The sequence below is a fragment of the Parasteatoda tepidariorum genome, chromosome 8 (assembly GCF_982258835.1).
Source record: "Parasteatoda tepidariorum strain Cologne lab strain chromosome 8, Ptep-v5.0, whole genome shotgun sequence".
Classification (NCBI taxonomy): Eukaryota; Metazoa; Arthropoda; class Arachnida; order Araneae; family Theridiidae; genus Parasteatoda; species Parasteatoda tepidariorum.
The window spans coordinates 53,278,587-53,300,252 of record NC_141762.1 but is presented as its reverse complement, the minus strand read 5'-3'; the positions used below and the strand labels follow the sequence as shown (position 1 = coordinate 53,300,252).

General features: G+C 26.9%; 1 protein-coding gene across 4 annotated transcripts in view; it reads left to right on the top strand.

The window, feature by feature from the left end:
- Positions 1-1,865: 1,865 nt before the first annotated feature.
- The window catches only part of LOC107454409 (solute carrier family 35 member G1), a 39,408-nt gene continuing 19,607 nt past the window's right edge, over positions 1,866-21,666 (top strand). The window contains exons 1-2 of one of the 4 annotated variants that reach the window (XM_016071709.4): positions 1,866-2,106; positions 10,318-10,380. In XM_016071709.4, coding sequence (XP_015927195.3) covers positions 10,362-10,380 — 19 coding nt within the window. In that variant the 5' untranslated portion in view covers positions 1,866-2,106; positions 10,318-10,361. Of the gene's footprint in view, positions 2,107-7,560; positions 7,579-10,061; positions 10,284-10,317; positions 10,381-13,040; positions 13,197-21,666 lie in introns of those variants that run through there. The other 3 variants (XM_071181379.2, XM_016071850.4, XM_016071639.4) reach the window with 3 other exon arrangements.

Genomic DNA, 21,666 nt, shown 5'->3' with positions numbered 1-21,666 from the left:
AGAAATTATTTTATTTCATTTATTAATAGACTCGTTAACATAGATATTACTTAATTTTTAAATTATAATTATAATTCAATCCCTCAAATAAACGAAAAAATAATGTGTATAATAGTATTTAAGAATAAAATTACTTTAACTTTTTTCATTGAAAAATAGAATTAAAAGTATAAAATATTCCAATTAATATAAATATGTCATGCCAATATTTTGAGTACTATTTGGATATCTTTTTACTATACTACTTTGAAAAATTTAATTATTACTGTAATTGTTACTGTGATTGAATTATATTATGATTAAATTAAAACCTGGACTAAAATTAAATGCTATATCTAAATTTTAAAAATAATACGCCAATAAAACAAAGTTATAATTTTTAAATTATAAATATTTGAAAACAGTAATATTTTTATGAATAAGGTCAACGCCAGTATGGCGACATGGTGACAATTGTCGCCAAATGTTCTACAATGTCGCTAAAATCATGAGCATCGAATTGTCGCTTTGAAATATGTTTGGAAGTTACCAAATAGTAACCCAAGGGTACAGAGAACCTATCCAATGAATTTTGTCGATCTTTAGATAAATGTCTTCTAACTAATTGCTTGTCAGTTGCGGTTCGTTAACCCTTGGCTTACGGCTGGTTTAATAAGTGGTAAAGAATGACTTCATCATGCTAAGGACAGTAAGCAAAATGTTAATCTTTCTTCATTACTGCGATACTTGCTTTCAGACCATGAACCTCTGAACCCCCTCTTCTTAATAAAAGGTGCGAGGTTAGAGAGTTGGATTTGGGAACCCGAAGTGCCGGAGATCGATCTTCGATTCCGCTAAATCTTACCGAGTATATGCAATATACGTTCTCGTAAAATCTGTGGAATAGAAAGATCTGTAGTCGGTCACCGAGCAGTACCATCATAATGGGTACAGGAATCTGGAGAAAATTTCCTTCTCATTCAGAACTGTATTTAAATTGAAGAAGAGGCCTCACAAATGAGATCCCCTCTCAAGAGGATCGAAATTGTTATGGCATGTTTTCGGATCATCCTCAGGGATGTTTCCCAGACCGTCGCCAAAAGCCCATTATGCAACATTAGTGTGACGTAAATAAAGTATCTACCTATCTCAATCTAGGGCTTAAAATCACTCGGAAAGTCTACCCACCAAGAATTTTTAGTGTTACACGCACATAAATCTTATTTATTGCACTTTCTATTGTTGAAGAGGACCGTGGTAGTCCAGTGGCTAGAAAATCGAACTTCGGTCAAGAAGGGCCGGGGTTCGATCCTCGACTCCACTAAGATCCCCCGAGTACATGCGACATACGTGCTCGCAAAATATATGGAATCGAAAGTCCTGTGGTCGGTAGCTGTGCAGTATCATGGGCATGGGGATCTGGAGAAAATATCCTTCCCCTTTAGATCTGTGTCTGAATTGAGATAGTGGCCTCCCAAATTGTTATGGCATGTCTTCGAATGTCATTGGATCATTCTCATGGATGTGTCTCAAGCCGTTGCCAATAGCCTATTGAGCAGTTCCAGCGTGACGTAAATAAAGTGCTTACCTACCTTTTGTTGAACATACATATGCAGGTTTGTGTTCACTTTACAAAATAAAGCTTATAAGCCCTAGTCAAGTTGGAAAACAAGTAGCACATAGTAGAGAGGGGCATCACAAAAGTACATCCATGACAGCGGTGGGATTCGAACCTGTTACCTCCATGCTACTGAGTGTTTGGTGGATGAGCGGAGCCACTCGATCAGGAAGGCCCCTATTTAATGTTATTATTACTGCGTATGTATGTTAAGCATATAAATATGCAGGCTTATGTGCTCATTACAAATGCGGCTTATGAGTCCTTGCAATATTAGAGAAGTTAGACATCATAAAAATGCATACAGAGTCATTGCAGGCTTCAAACTCGCTACCTCCGCTCTACAAAGCGTTTGACGGAACGACAAAAGCCCTAGGAGGCACACGTGAAAGATCTTGCATCGCTTTATGTGTATAGCAAAAATCGATAGCTGGAAATGTCCCTTTTCTCACAATCAGTTCAACAAAGGCTTCCTAAACTGTAAACAACAGAAAAGTGAAATTTATACGGTAAGATATTTTTATTTAGAATTAATTTATATTTAGAAGTTTGTTGAAATGTTGACAATTCTAATACTACGAAACTTAGATTTTTTGATGCTTAAATGACTGAAAGCATTATTTCTGTCGTTTTAAAACTACAATAGCAATTTCATATTTAAAAAAAAATTGTGTATTTAATTGTGTAATTGTGTATTTTGTCAGCAAATTGTTCCTTTATTCACGAACATAATAATTATATGTTTAAATAATTATTGTATAATGGCAAAATTGTGTAAGCAACTGAATAATAAGCCATTTAAAAACTTATAGAACGGACGGTATAAAATTTTTTGCAAATTTAACGTTTTTGCTGTTTTGTTTTTTTATTTAAATTCAACTTTTACTGAGTTTGAAAGACCATTTTCTTGGATACACTTCTTTTTGTAGGAAAACTATAATTCTTTTTGCATTTTTTTTTCCCTTGACATGTCAATTCGTTTTTACAAGGTCCTTTAATCCATTCTTCACTCAAAAAAAAATAAAAAATCTTGAAAGTATCACTAAAATTCTTAGAATGGCATGTTGCAAAATTCAAGTGTAAAGAAAACACAATTTGAAGTTCAAAAAAAAAATCTTTGAGAGTGATTTTTTTAGAAAACAATGGTTTTCAATCAATCAAAACAATTTGTTTAAATTGCATTTTACAAGACTTTTTAAGTCATTCAGTTGTCAAAAATAGCAAAATGAACATAATAACACCTACCTAAGAATTAGATATAGATATTTTCTCTCCTAGTTAAGTATCTAATATTTTCTTTCACACACAAACAAAATTATCTTTAAGCAAAGAAATATTTTTGAAACGGTAAGTCTGATTAATACTTTCAGCAAAATCTATTTACATTTTTACAGGGGCAAAATGTTTTTTTACACTTTTATGCTGGCTTGATGTTTAATCATATTTTAAATGAGTTGTCAAAGTATTAAACTTACTAACAGTATTCCAAAAAAAAAGAATTCATTTGCGTCAGGGTTGGCAGATTTTTGACAGTGACAGTTTTTGACGGTTTAAACCGTCACGTCAAAAACCTCACTATCAAAAATGTAGAAAATGTCAAAAACCTATATTCATATGTGAAATTTAATTAATACATAAAATTTATTTATTTTTTATAAAGGATAGTGTTTCTAAATATGTTCTAGAAAAAATAAATTTAAAATTTTGAAGAAACACTTATATTTTGAATAGTAACCAAAATCTTGTACTTTTAAAAACTCACATCTTTTGTAATATTATGTATTCATTTTCATGTGCTATTGAAAATCTGCAGTGATATTATTAAGAAATTTATTTATAACCAAATTTAGTATATAGTATAGATTATACTAAAAATTAGACATTTTTAAAGATAAACATTAGCAGTTTTGTACATTAGACATCTTCTTTTAAAGAAAAATCTTTTTAATATTCTTTTAAATCTTCTTAATAATCTTTTTAACATAAGACAATACAAATTTAAGTGCTTTCTGTTAAATACAAAGAGTAGTATATTCAGCCTATTCATTTACTATGCTGAAAATTTAGTTTATCCAAATACTTGTGAATTTCATTTTGCTGAATACGATATAGTTTTGTTGAATATCTAAATATTCAGCTGTTGAATAATTACTTCTTGCTTTCAAAATATGCATTATTTGTATTCTTAATACAAGTGGAGAAAAAAATTAGGAGATAAAAATTGTTTTAAAATGATAAGTGTAATAATTATAAATAAATATAATAAACAATATGAATTATATTTATCATTATTCATAATTATAACTACTTTTAAATTCAAATTAACATACTGGATAATAAAGATATTCGGTATAACATTAAAAAAAAATTTTTATACACTTCTATCAAGTTTCTATTTATACAACATAACTTGTAAGTTCCTTATAAATATTAGTTATATGTTCCTTATATGTCAAAAATGCATAGTAATAAACTTTTAATTTTCTTAAGTATCAAAAAAAAAATTAATTCATTTTTAAAATATAAATATTTAAACAATTTTTGTGCAAAATTTTTCTGCACATGCATTTGAATATAAATTTCTGAGATTTTAAATCTGTTATTTTGCCTTAATTTTAATTAAAAAATATTTTAAAACCTGCTGATTACCTATAGTATAATTAAATTTCAATATAATGCATGGCAACTGTTGGTAGTTTTGAAGTTTATATATTTTCTTGGCAAACTTCAGTTTTTGACGGGTTTTTGACGGTTTAAACCAGTATTATACCCTTGTCATGTCAAAAACCACTTTTTGACGTCAAAAACCCAACCCTGATTTGCATAAAATATCGCATCAGATTCATCATCAGTTTCAATGCAAAAAACTCCTGATTTAATTTTCAATCTTAATTTTAATTTTTGAAAGAAAATCCCTGTAAACATGCTTTGTACACGATTTACCACATTTTACACATTTCGTCAGTTTCGACTAAAAGAGAGTTTTATATCTGGACTACTCGAGTTCAAAATTGCTATTTTTTGTTTCACTATATGTTAACAACACAATATTAACCTGTAATCATAGCTACGTCACAAAGTAAAACAAAAAACTTTTGTTTTGTATAAACATCTCATGATTTTAATACTTGAATAATATTCCAAGTAGTCATTTTAATTTTGTTTCCATTGTTACATTCATTTCAAACATAAGTTTGATTATAAACTAATCATTCGTTGTTTGATACATTTGGAAAAAGTTTAAAATCCATGATGAAATTTTTAAAGCTATCAGCTCATTCAAGCAAAATGCTTCGATAAATAGACGCGTAATTCTTCTAAAAATTGAACATAAAAACTTTTCATCTAAGGAATGTGTTTAAAAAAGGTATTAGTACATAATCTATCGAAAGCATGATGAAATTTTAATTGATACAACCATTGTTTGTAATTATTTATATAGCTTATTATATATATATATATATATATATATATATATATATATATATATATATATATATATATATATATATATATATATATATATATATATATATATATATATATATATATATATATATATATATATATATATATATATATCATCGTAAAAATCAACACGAAAAAATTTAATAAAGTTATGTTTAACATTAAAAAATAAAAATTTAGCAAAAATCATCCTAGACAATCACAAATTATGATATATAAGTAGTATTTTTTTCTTTTCTGTTACATTTTTTCTCCTTCCGTTTAATAGACTTCCAATGTTTGGTAGTTTTATCGAGCCTTATCATTTGAAAAATTTAACTTTTAAGTATATTTGAGTACTGCAAACGTGGCATTTATATATAATCGATATTTTAAAAAATATCTAAGACTATATCCCTTAAGTTATGCTAATTTACTTTAAGCAAGTATAAAAGCAAATACGTTTTTAGTTCATAGCTTAAGTTATTGGCAGTTACAAAATAATACTCGTTTAAATTTAGTTAACTAGTGTGAGAATTGTTCCATCTATTAACAAAAATATTTTAAGAGCGTGTTTAAAACTAGATTAGACAATGTCCCAAATTCTAATGGAGCCTGGTAAATATATTCAAATTTACTACCGTGATTGCATACGGCATTTACAATGTGATGCGTTCATTAACCATTCATATTTGTTTACACCCTTTATAAATGTTTAGAAATTTCCTGATCCTCAAAATATCCTAGAAACCCAGGCTTTCTATAACGGCAACAATTACGATTTTTACTCATAAATATTTAGTTTTGAAGAAGAAAAACTCTTAAATGCGACAAAATATTTTTTTGAAAAAAAAATTTTTAATTAAATTTAAACAATTTTTTTTAATATTTTTAACTTTTACATACAAAAATGAAAATATTTCATTTTCAACATTTTTTTGCATATTGTAGGATAGTGTATATTCTAGGATCATAACAAAATCCACTACACTAAAATAATAGGATATTCATATGCCGTAAACCTCTAAAAAAAGTTACTTAAATCAAATTTCCTGCTTTTCTTATTATTTTTTTTCATTCTAATTAAAACATTTTAACCATCGGTGGTAAATCTAGTTATATGTTTACATAAACATTAGCTTTAAAAGCATGCAAACAAAAAAGTGTGAAAATTATGTTTCTTTAAGCAATACCATTTTATCAAATGTTGTCCAATATATTGGACGCTAGGTCCCAGGAAAATATGTACATTTATTCGTAAGAGTGAATGACATAACATGTACATGAAATTACTTAAATCAGAAAAACATTACAGGATTATATTTAAAAATTCAACCTTTTCAAATTCATTTCACCGATTGCGCTCAAGTTTCGCACGTGACCATTAAAAGTTGCATTCTTAAAAATGCTGTAAGAAACTGTATACCTTATAATTCAAAGTTTTTCCGACTATTATTATATAAACTAATAAAAAATTACAAATATTTACTAAAGTTATATTCTGCATGGAATTATCTTTGGATAAACGAAATTTATAATTGCGTGCAAAAAATTTTCAATTAGCTTGAATAGTTCTCAAGATATGGTGAGATACGAAAAAAGTAAAATTAGCATTGAGGGGTTCAAATTTCGGACTGCTTTCCTGACCAAACTATTGGGACCATATTTCTCAGATTGCGGCTACACCATGTATTTTGGGGATCAGGAATCCGAATAATCCGAAAAAATATGCTTATTCAGAGAAGGAACATTTTTTGTGTCTGATTTTTTAACTTAAGATATCGTCTGCACTAATTAATAAGCATATTTGAGGTTACCCCCCGAAACATTAAAATTGAGTCCTAGATCGTAAACACATGATCATTTAAGCAAAAATTATTTAAGGTGTTCCGCGCCTATTTTTTTATCACTGTACATGAAAAAATAACGTAACACAATTAAAATTACAAGGTTAGTTTTTAATGACTTAATAGGGATAAATTCTTAAAAATTCATGCAAAACTCAAGCATTTTGTTTCTTAGATTTTCAATAGTTTTTAAATGTACAAAACACATTTAAGTTGCTAAGTAAACACAAAAAATTCGTTTCTTTAACCCGTAGAAATGAAAATAAAATGCATAATCCCGGGATTTACCGGATTTCTGAAAGTCATGATCTGATTGTCTTGTTAATTCTTCGTCAAAAACAAAAGAAACATGAAAAACAATAGTGGATTCGACTGGCCGTCCATCAAAACGATAGTCAGTCGAATGCGTATTGCACTAGTCAAGAATCGTAAGGACATACCATAAATCGCAATTAGGATAAAACACTGAAAAGAAAACTCTGAATTGTTTGAAATGAAATCTACTGAAAGTAGCGTTGTTACTTTCTTAAAAAATAAACGTATACTTCTTGTGTGATTTGTAATATGTATGAATCACCTTAAAGATTGTACACATACTCATGTGCATACTGCAGACGATATAGAATAAGAAATTGCGATACTGTTTGGACGGATTTTTGGCGATATAGCAATACCAGAATAAACATTGTAAGTACTATCATTGTTTTATAATGATCTTCATTGCATTGCATTTTCAAATATAGATCAGATATAGATTCAAATACATTCAGTCGCTTTTTCATCTTCGCGATGTACTAGAATATTAAAATTAATACTTAATATTCGAATAAGTTTTAGAAAATCGATTTTAAGCATCTTACACTAAAATTAGTTTTCTCCAAACCATACTTTTTCAGTCATTTATTTATTCTTGATATTCTATTCTTATGGATTGTTTTTCTGGTTACTAAGCACATTAATTTATCAATCTATGTACATGCATATCGATTTACTTATCCACGAATTACATAAAATTAGTAAATATGTATTAAAGATATAATTTCAATGAAATAATAGGTTTTTCAGCTCAGTAATTTGGATATCGAACATTTATTTTCTTCTTCAATTTATATTACATTTCTTTTCATAAAAGGTAAATCAAACAATATACTTAACTTTTGCAGGCACATTTTAATGGACCTTGAACAAGTGGAATACTGATTAATAAAAGGATAATAGATTTTAAGTAATATATGGAATTAATATTTAATGATTTGAGTCAAAAATATTTTTTTATATTTTTCACGTTTTTCTATTTCATTCTTAATATAAAAACATTATCAAGCATAGTAATATTTAAAATTCACTGGTGTGTCATTTCCCCGAAAATTAGGTTTTCAAATTTCAGAACTTGCTGCAACAAATTATGACTTATAATCCCTATTTTAGTGCTATATTCATCTTTCTTTTGTTACAATTGCCAATACAAAATTTTTAAAACAAATACGTACTGACTTATGCAGCACTACAGCCCGCTGTGAGCCTTGACTTGCTGAACAATATCGTTCTAAACCTTCCTATTTTCGGCTTTCAACTTGCAGTTTTTCAACGTTCAAGGTGGTTAGATCTTTGGTGGTATCGACCAACCATCTCTTTTTCGGTCTTCCTATTGGTCTTGAGTGAAAAGGCTTCCATTTTAAAAGTTTTCTTAAATTTCCATTATCACTATTATTTCTCATTCTCCACTGTGTATTATATACTTTAATTGCCCCTAAAATTCCCAAATTTTCCTTTCGAAGATTAGTTGACGAGATCCGTCTTAATTTGTTAGTACAAGGTTCACTGCCACAGATAATTACAGATCTTATAATTGCTTTTTAGATCTTTAACTTGATTTCCTTAATAGGTTAATTTTTGAATAACTATTGATAGAAGTAAAAACATTAATTTCCTTTTTGTATCCTGGAGTTAATTTCTTCTGATATATTGCTAATATGATTGATAATTGAACTAAGGCAGGCGAAAGTAAAAACTCTTTCAAGCTTTGTATCTATTTCAAACGCAAATAAAATAGTGGTAGATTTTGTTCGTGCCAAAAATTTTAGTTTTTGTTCATCAATGACGAAACCTGCTTTTATTAGATAGCTAGTAAAATATATATATATACAACAAATATATTAGGCAATATTACATAGCAGTTTGAAACTAAAATACACATTTCCAACTTCCCAATAGTAAGTAATTTTTAATTCCCATCAACTTCTTTAATTAACTACTTCCTACTACATTTCTTAAATTACTTATCTACTTAGTTATTGAAACTCATTTTTATTTATAATGTTTTTTAAAACATGTCTTGCTCTTTATTTGGAATCTAAACTAAGCATAATATTGTCCAATGCGTATTTTATAACTTAATAATTTACAAAAATTACATGTGAAACTTATATCCTCTTTTCAATAGTGGCAGAAATAGTGCTTAAATAGTGAAAGATTACGATTTTTTTTTTAAATTAATAAAATATATGTTACACAATAGGAAAGAGAGCACCAATAAAATTTATCCTAATTGAACACTTCTAGGCTTAAAAACAATACAAAGTAGACTAACTGAGGTAATATAACCATCATTATTGCCTTTGTATAAACATTACTTAAGATTTTAAAAGAAATAGATATTTGTAAACATTTATCTTGGCTCAGTTATTTGAAAACATAACTTATTTCCATTTAATGAGATTTTATCTAACAATATTCTAAGCATATACGCTAACAACTTCTTCCTATTTTCAGGATTTCAATAATTATTTTTTTTAATTAAAATTTAAAATAAGGTAACTGTATGGTGAACAAGTATGATAAGTATATTAAATTTAATGCTTAAAAAACAGCGTCTACAGTTTTTATTTAAATTAGAACTGAAGTTCAGACTGAAGTTACGTTAAACGCTGCAGTGCAATTAAACAGAAATTTTAAAAAAAAATTATAAAAAAGAGAAAAAACGGCATATTTAAATATAAAATTAACTTTATGAAATATCACATCTAACATAAAAAATTTTTACATAACATATGAGGGAAAAAATATAAAGAATAGAAATCCAAGGACAACCACATTTTTTTTAAGTTACCAGTTTCTCATTATATAATGATAAAAAATTATCGTTTTCATTTTCTCCCTGCCTTCATACTTTAGGCTTAGTTATCAGAACATAGTCATGAGTTATTCGTATCTTTCATAACGGTTAATTAATTTATCCAGCTACATTTCTTCGATTCATTAATTTTGAGTGCATCGTAAATCTATATCAGTAGAACGAATTTAAAATTTAGTGAACAGTACTCAAATTTAAGACTAATTCGGATAAAAGGAGATAATTTACTGAAGAAGATTACTTAAAGAATAATGTTTGAGTAAGTAATGAATTTCTTATTTTCTTTTTCTTAGGATTATTTTACCAATCTTTGAAGAAGAAGAAAATTTAGTTCAAAATGCCTGCTTCTAAAAAAGGTATGTTTTTTTCTTTCCATTTGAATGTTTCCAAAAAAAATTCGTAAATACATCTTAAAAAACTGCTTATTTTGCTCTCAAGTGTGCCTGTCTTTTATTAAAAACTAATCGCACAATATTTTTACTTAGTTTTAACGTATTATTTTAACCTATATTGATTTTGTTGTATGAAAAAAAAAATGTCATAAAGAAATTAGAAGTGTTCTTGAATCAATTTAATATGCTTTTGATGTTTTCCAATGTAGCGATTTTATAAAATTATAATAATTCTCTCTCGTTGAAACTCTCTCTTCACTATTACGAAATTAGTTATTGTTTAGTTTAATTTTTAAACTAAATGGTAATAAACAATTTATTTAAATTACTGATTATAAATTACTAACAGCATACCTAGCTTTAAGTTTGCTTTTTTGTTGATAAAAAACTATTTAACTATTTCTTGAAATCATGAAGTATAAAATCTAATCATTACCTAAGTTAAGAAAAGTTATTGAATTTATCAATCTATCATAAAGTGATGTTAAGCCATAGTAAAATTATTAATGATCTAAAACACTATAAATATATATATATATATATTTATAGTGTTATAAAAGAAACGATTTCGAATCCCAGAGAAGTTATTCTCTTTCTAATTTATTTATTTTCATTATAGAAATAAAAAACAAATATAGTTATGTTCAGATTGTTAGAAAGCAAATTTTGATTACTTAATTCAATGCAATTAATTACAATTATGATGATTATATTAATTAAATATTTTGTATTTTGTTATTTGATTTTGAAGTGAAAAAAGAATTCTCCATGAAATATGTGTAACAATATCTTTTTTTATCTTTTTATTAATACATTTTTTAACCAAATAAAGAAAATTTAATGAAATCAAGTTAAAAAACAAAAATTTAAAATTAAATTTTGCCATTTCTTTCTTTTTTTTTTTTTTTTTTTGCTTGAGTTATTAAATTACTTTCGATTTGTTTGCAAATTAAGTCACTGGGAATCACGTTAGATTTTTTTTTTATATGCACTAAAATCATTTTAATTATGATAGCCATTTTATATTACATCAAAACAAATTCTCAAAATTTAATTAGTTTCTAAGACACAAATCAACAAATTTACAGCCAAAAACAACTATAAAAATTAATGTCAAATATTTTATTTACTTATTTGGCCATTTTTCTTATCGGTTTTTGGCATCCATAATAACTAATCACAATTTTCCCTAAAATGATATTAAAAATTGTAGTACAACTATCAATAAATGAAACTTTTAGAATAACAATATTTTACTTTGTTTCAATTGCACATAGGTACACACCTACTTCTTAATTGAATTTTAAAATGTTAAACACCGGACTGTATTTGATTACCTTCAAATGCGAAGGTTAGGATTACTATCAAGGATAATACTTTGAAATTCAAAAGTATATAGTATACAAAATTAAATTTAATTTTTACATCATTTGAATTTACAGCATTGAACATTTGAATTACATCATTGAATCATTTTAATTAACAAATTTTTACATCATTTTAAGGAATGTAATTCTGTATAACGAAATATTAACGAAATCAGTTGAATGGAAATCAAAGAATCAATCTTGAGAAATCAAATTTTATATATATGACTTTTTTAAAATTGGATTTCTCAGCAACAATCCAACCAATTGTTCTCAAATTTTGTATTTTGCAATTCAGAATTACACTCTAAAAATAACGTGAAAAATTGGATACCTTACAATTCAAATGTTTTTTTCGACTGTTATAAAATGAAATAAAAAGTTCTAATTCTCCAAAAGTTACACTTTACATTGAATTATTTTTAGATAAACGAATTTTATAATAGTGAGTAAAAAATTTTCAGTTTGCTTATTAAAAACCTTAAAAGCTCACCATATTTTTAAGTTCAGTTCGCTTAAAAATATGGTGAAATACACAAAAACTTACATTAACATTATGAAGTCCAAACTTCAGATAGCTCAAACTAATGGGAACATATTTTCCAGATTGCGGCTATCTCCAAAATTTTGGGTGGTCAGAGTATGAAGATACAATAATTTGATCAAAAGCTATTCACGGTTGCCCTTTTTTTAATTTCGCGAGTTGTTTATTACAAGCAAAATTTATTATTTTCTCTAATTCTGACTCGGATCGAAACAAAGTTTATATATCTACACATTCATATCTCTTTTAATTTCATTTGAAACTAAACAACAATGAAAATTCGTAATTAAACGATTGTTTTACAAGTATTTGGGATCAGATATATTAATTTTGCAAAACTGACATCACAAGTCTGAACAAACATAATTAATTAAGTTAAAAATGAAAATTCAAAATGTCAATTTTCTATAGTATTAGATCAGATTCGTCAGCCTATATGACCCGGATCGTGATCGGCAGATGGGCAGACTATTGATCAGTTTTTAAATGGGAACAGCTTTTATAAAACGTAAACAGCTTTCTTCACTGCACACCTGAATATTTGTAACCTTTTTATCAGACATGCAAACTAAACAAACAACAGCGCGTCTTGGCGTACCTATAGAAGAGAGCCCTGCCTCCTGATTTATTTTTAGATACGCGTCTTTTTCTCAATGTCATCATCATCCAGGTCGGATCTTAATCCTTCCCGACCACCCCTACACGCTTTTGATGCGTGATTACCACTATTTGGCTTTTCGAAACTACATAAAAAGGATGGTTTGTTGAAAGCGATAGAGAAAGCAAAACTTCTTTTATCTAGATAATAAGTAAACTTTGATCTAAGATGACGAACAAGAAGAAACCGACTGAGTTGGATAATAATAATGGCATGTAATTCTTTTTTGTTCCTTTCCTATTTTATTTAAGTTTTATGGTTCTTTTGTTAGGAATAAATTTTTGGATATTTTACAATTATAACCCTTTGATACATATAGAACACCGGTGTCCCTTTTATAATTTTTTGTCTAACACTCTAATTACAAGCAAAAATATATTTTGTTATTTTAATAATGAGCAAAAAACAGTCTATCAGCGCCTTGTTTTTATTGATGGGCATGCTGCTCTTTGTTATCTGTATTTTCAATAAATAATGATAAAAGTTCATGATGTAATTTCATTATATTTAGTCAAATGTATTTATAAATTTTTAATCTCAGTAAGCTATTTATTTATCTTTTTCTTAATTGCACTCTACTGTAAACCTTTTCCACTTTTAAGAAATAGTAACCAAAAAAAGTTAATTTGTGTATTAATCCATTAGCACAGAAAAGAAACCGGTGTCCCTTTTATAAATTTCTCTGATGCTCTAATTACAAGTAAAAATATAAGTTTTGGTATTTTTTAATTATGAAAAAAAAAATTGTCGAATAGTTACTAAAACAATCTGTTAGATTATCGGAATTATATCTGTGCAAAAAAATATAAAATCCAAAAATGTAGTTTGTGATTTTTTTTTCATTCATACTCAAAATTTTATGAATAATTGATCTTGCAAATTAAAGAAAAAATTCAATGGTCTGTAACTGTTGCTTTTAGATCTAAATAACTGCAAGTAAATGCAAATTTAAAGAATCATTGTTTGAAAGTGAGCATTGTTAGGAAGATTTTACCTTTACAGCAAAAAAATACACCAATATTTCATGTTGTATTCCATAACCATCAACTATCAAAATGCTAAATATATAATTTCACTTATTTTGACTAAATTATGACATAAATTATTCCAAAATAATGAAAAAGTATGAAAATGTTTCATAAAAATTCTTCGTCAAAAGGATATTTCACGTTAAATTTTCTCATTAGAATTCATTTTTAATATAAGCTACAACAATTAATAATATTCCAAGAAATGCTTCTGTAGAAATTTAACAGTAATCCCTAATATAATAATTATCTGCCCACTTTGACTTGCAATAATAATACCTCAGAGAAATAATATCTTAAAGAATAAGTGTAATACAAATTATGTTGTAAGTTTTAGTTTACACGCAGTTTTTCCATGTATTTGCGCTTCTTACCTATTTTATGTAACAATTCCAAGTAATACTTTTTATTTTTATATATTACTTCGTAGTTTTCTTACGTTGCCTCAAGTTCTTGTGAACTTATTTGTGGTTTTCGTGTGTTATTGCCATGTTTTAAATTTTTTATATACTCGCACAAGCAACTAGAATATTTTATTTACTTTATTATATGTCGAGGTTGTGATAAAATAATACTTCAGATTTAATAAAAGAGAAAAATTTTAATAACTATGTATAAAAATTTTCTGTATTTTTAGTATTTAGCATATTCTTATATAGTGTGACTCTCACGATTTAACATATTGTTGATTAAACCCTAAAGCATTTCAATATGCAAAACAGAAATTATTTTTATGCTAATAATAACTTTTTGTGAGAAAGTAGATTTTTTACAAGAACTATATTTGCAATTCCGTTTCAATAGAAATATCAATAAATGAAAGCAAAAAGTGAAACTCAAAGGACAAGTTTTGAAAGAATAATTTTTTAAATATTTTTTCAAACAAGGAAATAATTCACACTTCACTCACTTTTCGATAGGTTATTCCCATATTTTTAAATACCAGTATTTAACTGCAATCATTACTTATATATTATTAACCTAATGTCCAGCGCAAAAATTAGATCTACATAAGCGATAACAGAAAATGGTAGAACTTTTTTATTTGTACCTAGAAAATATTTATTTTCTTTTATAAAGCACTTTGCTTTATTTTCAGATCCAAGTAAAAATATTTATATTATAAATATGTTATGGTCGACAGAGCTATCTTGTTTCAAAAAAATAAATACTAATAATGAAACACTTTGAGCAACATTTTCTTTTCTTTTGTAAAAATAAACCATTATTTTCATAAAAACGCTAGGCACAAATAACTTAAATATATCGTAAGATTTAACTCTTGCTTTAATCATCGAATTAAGTGACAATTTTTTTGAAAAATTTTTCAACACTTTTGGTATTATAGCGTTATTTGTTACCTCCCATCAAAATTTAAATTTGTCATTTTCATTTGTCATCAAAAACATTTTCATTATATTTCTTAATATATAATGAATAAAATTTGATTTATTGTTCTTTCAACATTTTATAAATACATGTTAATATTTAAACCGAATTTCAACTAAAAGGTAATAAATGAGCTAGATTATCACAGGACGAGATTCGAAATAATACTAACAATTTCACAAATTTGAAAATATGTTTCTCCCTACACCAAGTTGACATTTCAATATGATAAGACTAAACTATATTGCTAATGACTTTTTGTGGGAGACTGGAATGGTGCATATTTACAATTATATTTCAATAAAAATAACATAAATGAGGATAACCTACCTGGATCAAAAGATAAGATTTGGAAGAAAAAAAATTTACTAAAAATGACTTAACGTAATTTAAAAATGCAATGAGGAATAAAAGAGAATAATATAGCAAAACTACGTTGGCTAAATTTTATTTCACTCAGTGAAACTAGATTTTGTTTTAAATACCACAACTTTCATATAATACCCTCATTTATTACAGTAATCTAGATATAATGAGCTATTTTGCAACTAGATTTTCATTTGCTCATAAAGTTACTTTATTAAGAACTTCATTCACTTCAAAAATATACAAATTGGAAATTACCAATCCACTTGTTTCAAGCTCTCGAAAATAGGTGCCCATTTTTAAGACTTGCCAGATGTGAATGAGAAGAAGTAAAAGTGATTTTGAAATATAAAATTGCCAAAGAAAAATGGAAAAATAAAGATTAAAAACAGAATTGAAAAAACCACAGTAGCCGTGAGAGAAAAAATGAAAAACAGAATAAGAGAAATCTCCTTGGAGGAGAGGGTCAAATCAAGGTAAAATGCATTTCCATGCTCTATGGAGAGGTGGTGAGGAACTAATCTCGTTAACAAAGGAATCAGCATTTATATGAACAAAACAAGATTTAAGGGTATTAAGATAAAGTGGGATAGAAATAGTTTTGGCTTTGTCGAAATTGAATTTTTGTCCAAGATTTGAATTTTTGACAATGCGTAGCAATTGATGATTTATCGCATAACGGACCTATCTATCGTGCTCCTAAAGAAATTAGGGCCTATTTTTGAACGCTTGAAACATCTCGACTGTTATTTCCAATTTCTATATTTTTTTTAAGGGAATGAAGCTTTTAATGAAGAAACATCTTCCCCCTACAGTTTCTTGGGATTATTTATTAAATCTTAAAAACATGTTTGGAATTTCTAAATAAAGTAGATTCCTGTCAGTTAAGGCTCCTTTTTTTTAGGATTTTCCATCTTTTTATTCCACTTAAGAAATGATTATACCTTATGAAAATTCCAGCCATTATCAGATTTACGAAAAATAAATACATTCACATGAATCGAACTTTAAGAGTAATATGTTTAACGCATATATCGAAAGAATTCTTTTAACTGTGGTTTCATTTATCGTTTCTAAAAAATTTAAAACTTTTAATAAAAAATCAGTAATTTTGCGTTTCGTTTGAAACACAATGTCTCAATTTCTTTCGTTTAAAAAACGTTCAATATTCCATTATTCTAGCTCAAATATAAAGATTAAGTATACAGCATTTATTTATATCTTCATTAATGGCTAGAACGCAGCTTGAGTAAAACTTAGTCAATGATAAACCATAATATCGGCCCTCAGAAAACTAATATACTGTAAATTTGATGCAGTGTTTATATGGTGTTAAAATAAACCAGTTCAAGCTGGAACATAATATCAAGTAATCAAGTCTGGGAAGAACGATATTATGGTTCAACCTCGCAATAGCACCATATTAAATTACAGCAAATTTTATCAATATTAATGGTGCAACACGCTCTTCAAGTTCATCTAACAAAATATTTAAGTGTCGTTTAAATTTGTACAGTGCGCAAATTAAAAAACGCAGCATCTTAATAACTTTTAATCTAGTGATCAGATTATCATGTACTAGGATTAAATCTTAATGTTTAAAAATGCCAACTTTAACTATGCTAAGTTTCAAAATAAAACACAAAAACGTATTCTCTCTGAATAAGCTGCTTTATTTTAAACAAATTCGGATTCTTGATCCCCAAAACATTGATGGGGATGTTGTCCGCAGTCTAGCAAATGTGGTCAAGAGAGCGGTCGAAAGTTTGAACAACTTAACGTTAATTTAACTCAGTTTGAACGACTTAACGTTAATTTAACTCGTAGCGCTTTTCACCATATCACGGAAACTGTTTAATTACCATTTTTTAAATTCTCCTGTCTCTAGAATTATTCTGCCGTATCTCTGCAATTTTCTGATTTTTTTCATTTAAACTTATATAAATTTAAATTTAAAATTTGCATGCCTCACAATTCAAAAATTTTTTACTATTTTTATCAAATTAATATCGTGATTAAAAAAGAGTAAATACTATTTATAAAAATTTATTTTCACTTAATAGCTTTGGATGAACGATTTCTATAAACATGAGTATGAAATTTTTGATTTGCTGAAGATGAAACGAAATACGGAAAATACGAAATTAGCATTAAGTCATCCAAACTTTCGACTGCTTTAAGAACTAAACAATTGGCCTACTATTATAACTAGATCACGATTACGTATTAGATCGTGATTTAAGAGTCAAAAATTCAATTATGTCAGGGAAGTGGTATGTTTATTCAGAGAAAGTACGTTTTTGTGCCTGATTACGGACTTAAATATATCGTAAACACAAATCAATTACCACATTGAAGGTCAACCTCTTAGAACAGTAAAATTGAGTTCCTAAGCTTGAAAATCCAATTACAGCAAAAGTTATTAAGGTGTTCTATCTTTATTTTGTGCACTGCCAATAATTATTAATCTATTACTATGAACAACTTTTAAAAAAAAATTTGAAAATTGACAAAATAATAAAAGTTACATTCGAAGGAAAGTATTATTTTTTATAGAATGTGTCAAATTTTTAAAAGAGGGAGTTAGGTGGGGGGAAAGTGGGTACATTTTAAAAAACATCTATTTTCTCATTTTAAATTGAGAAAATCTGTTTAATATTTTAGCGCCATCTATTTATTGGGGTAGCATTTTTATTTCATTTTTAGAAACTGATTTAGAAAAATTATGTTTACAAACTATCAGTTTGTCAACTTATACTGTATGTGAGTTTAAGCAATTGATGAACTTTCTTCTATCATTGAAAATTGTCGAAAACTATTAATTTTAGTTCAAATTGGTAAAGAGACATCTGAAGAATAGAAATGTAGGAATAAATTTCAAAATTCTATTTGTTATGAATTGTTTTCTGGGGTGGGGTAAAATGGGTATATGGATAGGTTTAGATAAGTGTTATGTGATTCTTTTTTTTTTTTTTACTTCTGTGCTAGCTTTAGTAAGTATCTAATTCTCTATGTTTTATAATGAAATAGATAAAAAAGAAATAATTTACTTGTTTGATTTCCCTGCGTAGTAATTTTAACACTGAAAACAGAATTTCTTTCAAATTTTATTTTTTAAAGAGAAGAATGATAGAGTAGGGAGGGGAAATAACAGTATAACAGACATCTTAAACAATGAAAAAATTTAACAAACTAGTATAATGGTACAACTTAGTCCGCATAGATGTATTTTCATGCAAATTTCTGCCTTCATATGGCATTTTTTTCTTATGGAAAACAAAATAAATTCCTTAAAATAACTAAATTTAATAAAAGTACTTGCTTGCTATAAATAGTTATAACACTTTAAATTACCACTAAGCACTTTAAATTACCAAAAAAAATTTTTAGTATTTATATTTTTCAAATATAATTATGCTACATTTATTTAGGAGCAGTTTTATTTCTAAAACAATATTTACATTGAAATATACACTAATTTTAGAACTATACCCACTGGGTACATAAAAATATGTTCTTTTTAATGCCTCACTGTAAGAAAAAAAAATAGGCAAGTTATGCTTCATATTTAATCTACGTGAATCCAATGCACATAAAATCGATAAAAAATTTCAGTGAAATAAATTTTACGTTTCGGTTTTAGAGCTTTTTTTAACGCTTGATTTTATACCCTATTCCTTTATGAACAAATAAATATGAGTTGTTATCTAGATTTGTGCGAACCTGTCTGTTACAGAAAAGCACTTAATTTTGAGGCACTTTGTGGTAGTCACTCCAATTTGTTTGAAAAAAAAATTCTGCATTGTTTATTGATCTAACTTTTTTTTTAAAAAAAAAAAAAAAGAAGATAGGTAGCGAATTCAAATTACTAGACGAAAGATGATTCAACAAACTACATAAAAAATTTTATGTAAATCTGTTTAAAAAAATGTATTCTGATAATCATGAACTTAAAAACTACTGCTTTTAAAAAAATTAGTTTAAAACTTTAAGTTAGCCCTCTGACGCAGATTAAAGCTTTAATCACAAGGAAAAATATATCTCGTTATTTTTAATTACAAAAAAACAGTAATAGTTACTGGTAAAATCTGCTTGATTATCGCAATTTTATTTGTACTAAATAATGAAATCAAAAAACAAAACAAAATTGAAACAAATTTTTTATTAATGTTTAAAAATTTATCAAAAATTGATTTTTGTAAATTAAAGAAATTTCAATTATGAATAACTGTGTCTCTTAGATCTAAATAATTGTAAATAAGTGTGAATGTGAGTCGTGTTCAAAAAATTTAACCTCTAACGCAAAAAAAGACACCGGTGTTCTATGGTGTATTTCATAGGCATAAATCATTAAAAAAGGTAAATATAATATTTTTCACTCATTTTGACCTAAATTAATACAAAATAACAAAAAAAAATATTTAAGAAATGTGTTTTATAAAAATTCTGAATCAAACGGTTAGCTATCGGCGTTATTTCGAGTAAAGCAGCGTGTTTCTTTAATACCAAAACGTAAATCACTTTATGCAGAAATACCTTTCATTTTTTAAATAATTCAGGGTAAATCTTACTTTTATAACTAAGAATGGATTCATAATTTTTTTATGCTTCGTTCAAAAATTAAAAATACTCTGTAAATTAAATTTTAGAATACTAACCTTGTTTCCCCCCCTCCCTTTTATTTTACAGCCGATTTCAATGTCAAGTTTCAAACACGAGGCAACTTTAGTTTGTTCAATGTCATGATCTGTGTATGTACTGTATATGAAGTCTTCAATAATGAGATGATTATATTCGAGTCAGCTCATAATTTGTATTCCGGTTACGTTTTAGAAATGGCATTACAAGTTAAAGATAGTGGATAGACCATATGATTCATTAGCTGGTTAAAACCAGTCTTAAGAGATCACGTGCTTAGATAGCACTATCTTTTTTTTTTATTCAATAGTATGGCTGCGGCACATAAGAAATAATTTTCTTCTTAAAATAAATTTTCTTTCGAAGAATAATATTTTTTTTTCGTTAAATTTTTTCTTTCTTTTATTTTCTTTCTGCGAATGACTACTCGTATTGGCCTATATTTCAAAAATTTCATTAACTTTGACGATTATAATTATTTTTATCAGATAGTAAATAATATAACTCAAATAATTATTAAGACTTTTTTATGGCCATCAAAGTGTACTGAATAAACTTTAATACGTCAAAAATAAGTTTTATTATATTGGTTCATCTTAAAATATTAATCACTTATATAAAAGTATCACTTTTATAAAAAGGTGTGGCAAGCTAGTTTTGTTATTGAGGTTTGTGTAAAAAGGTAAGAAACATATTAAAATGTAACTTTAATAAATTAATTTAATGTGCTAATATTTTGAAAGAATATGTGAGAAATTCATCCCTATGTAAAACGATTTCGCTGTTTTGTCCCTTACGTATGAAGAGAAAAAAATTGGTAAATATGCATGTATGCATAAAATAACTCAACACCAAATGTGAATATATGTCCATAAAAAACCTGTGTAAAATTGTAGTTTCTAATTGTCCCTTTGACAGAGATCGTTTTTTGAAACATGTAAGAAATTAGGACAAAAATCTATTACGTGGATGACTTTAAAAGTATAAAACTATTTTGATCATGGACTAGGTCTATTTCATCAGGCATAAATTGTACGTGTTTAAAACTGTTGAAGAAATCGAAGACCTTTCAGAGGGAGACCTTTGAAAAAATTATATTTTTGACCTATAGTATCTGCAGTTTTAAAAAAAATCTAATTCAAATTTTCGAACATTATTTCTTTTTAAATTAGAAAAATATGCAGGTGTATGCCTGAAAACTTTTCGCATTTCAGTGACGATTTTTCCCAATGGCGGTGAAATGTGAATTTAAAATTCAGT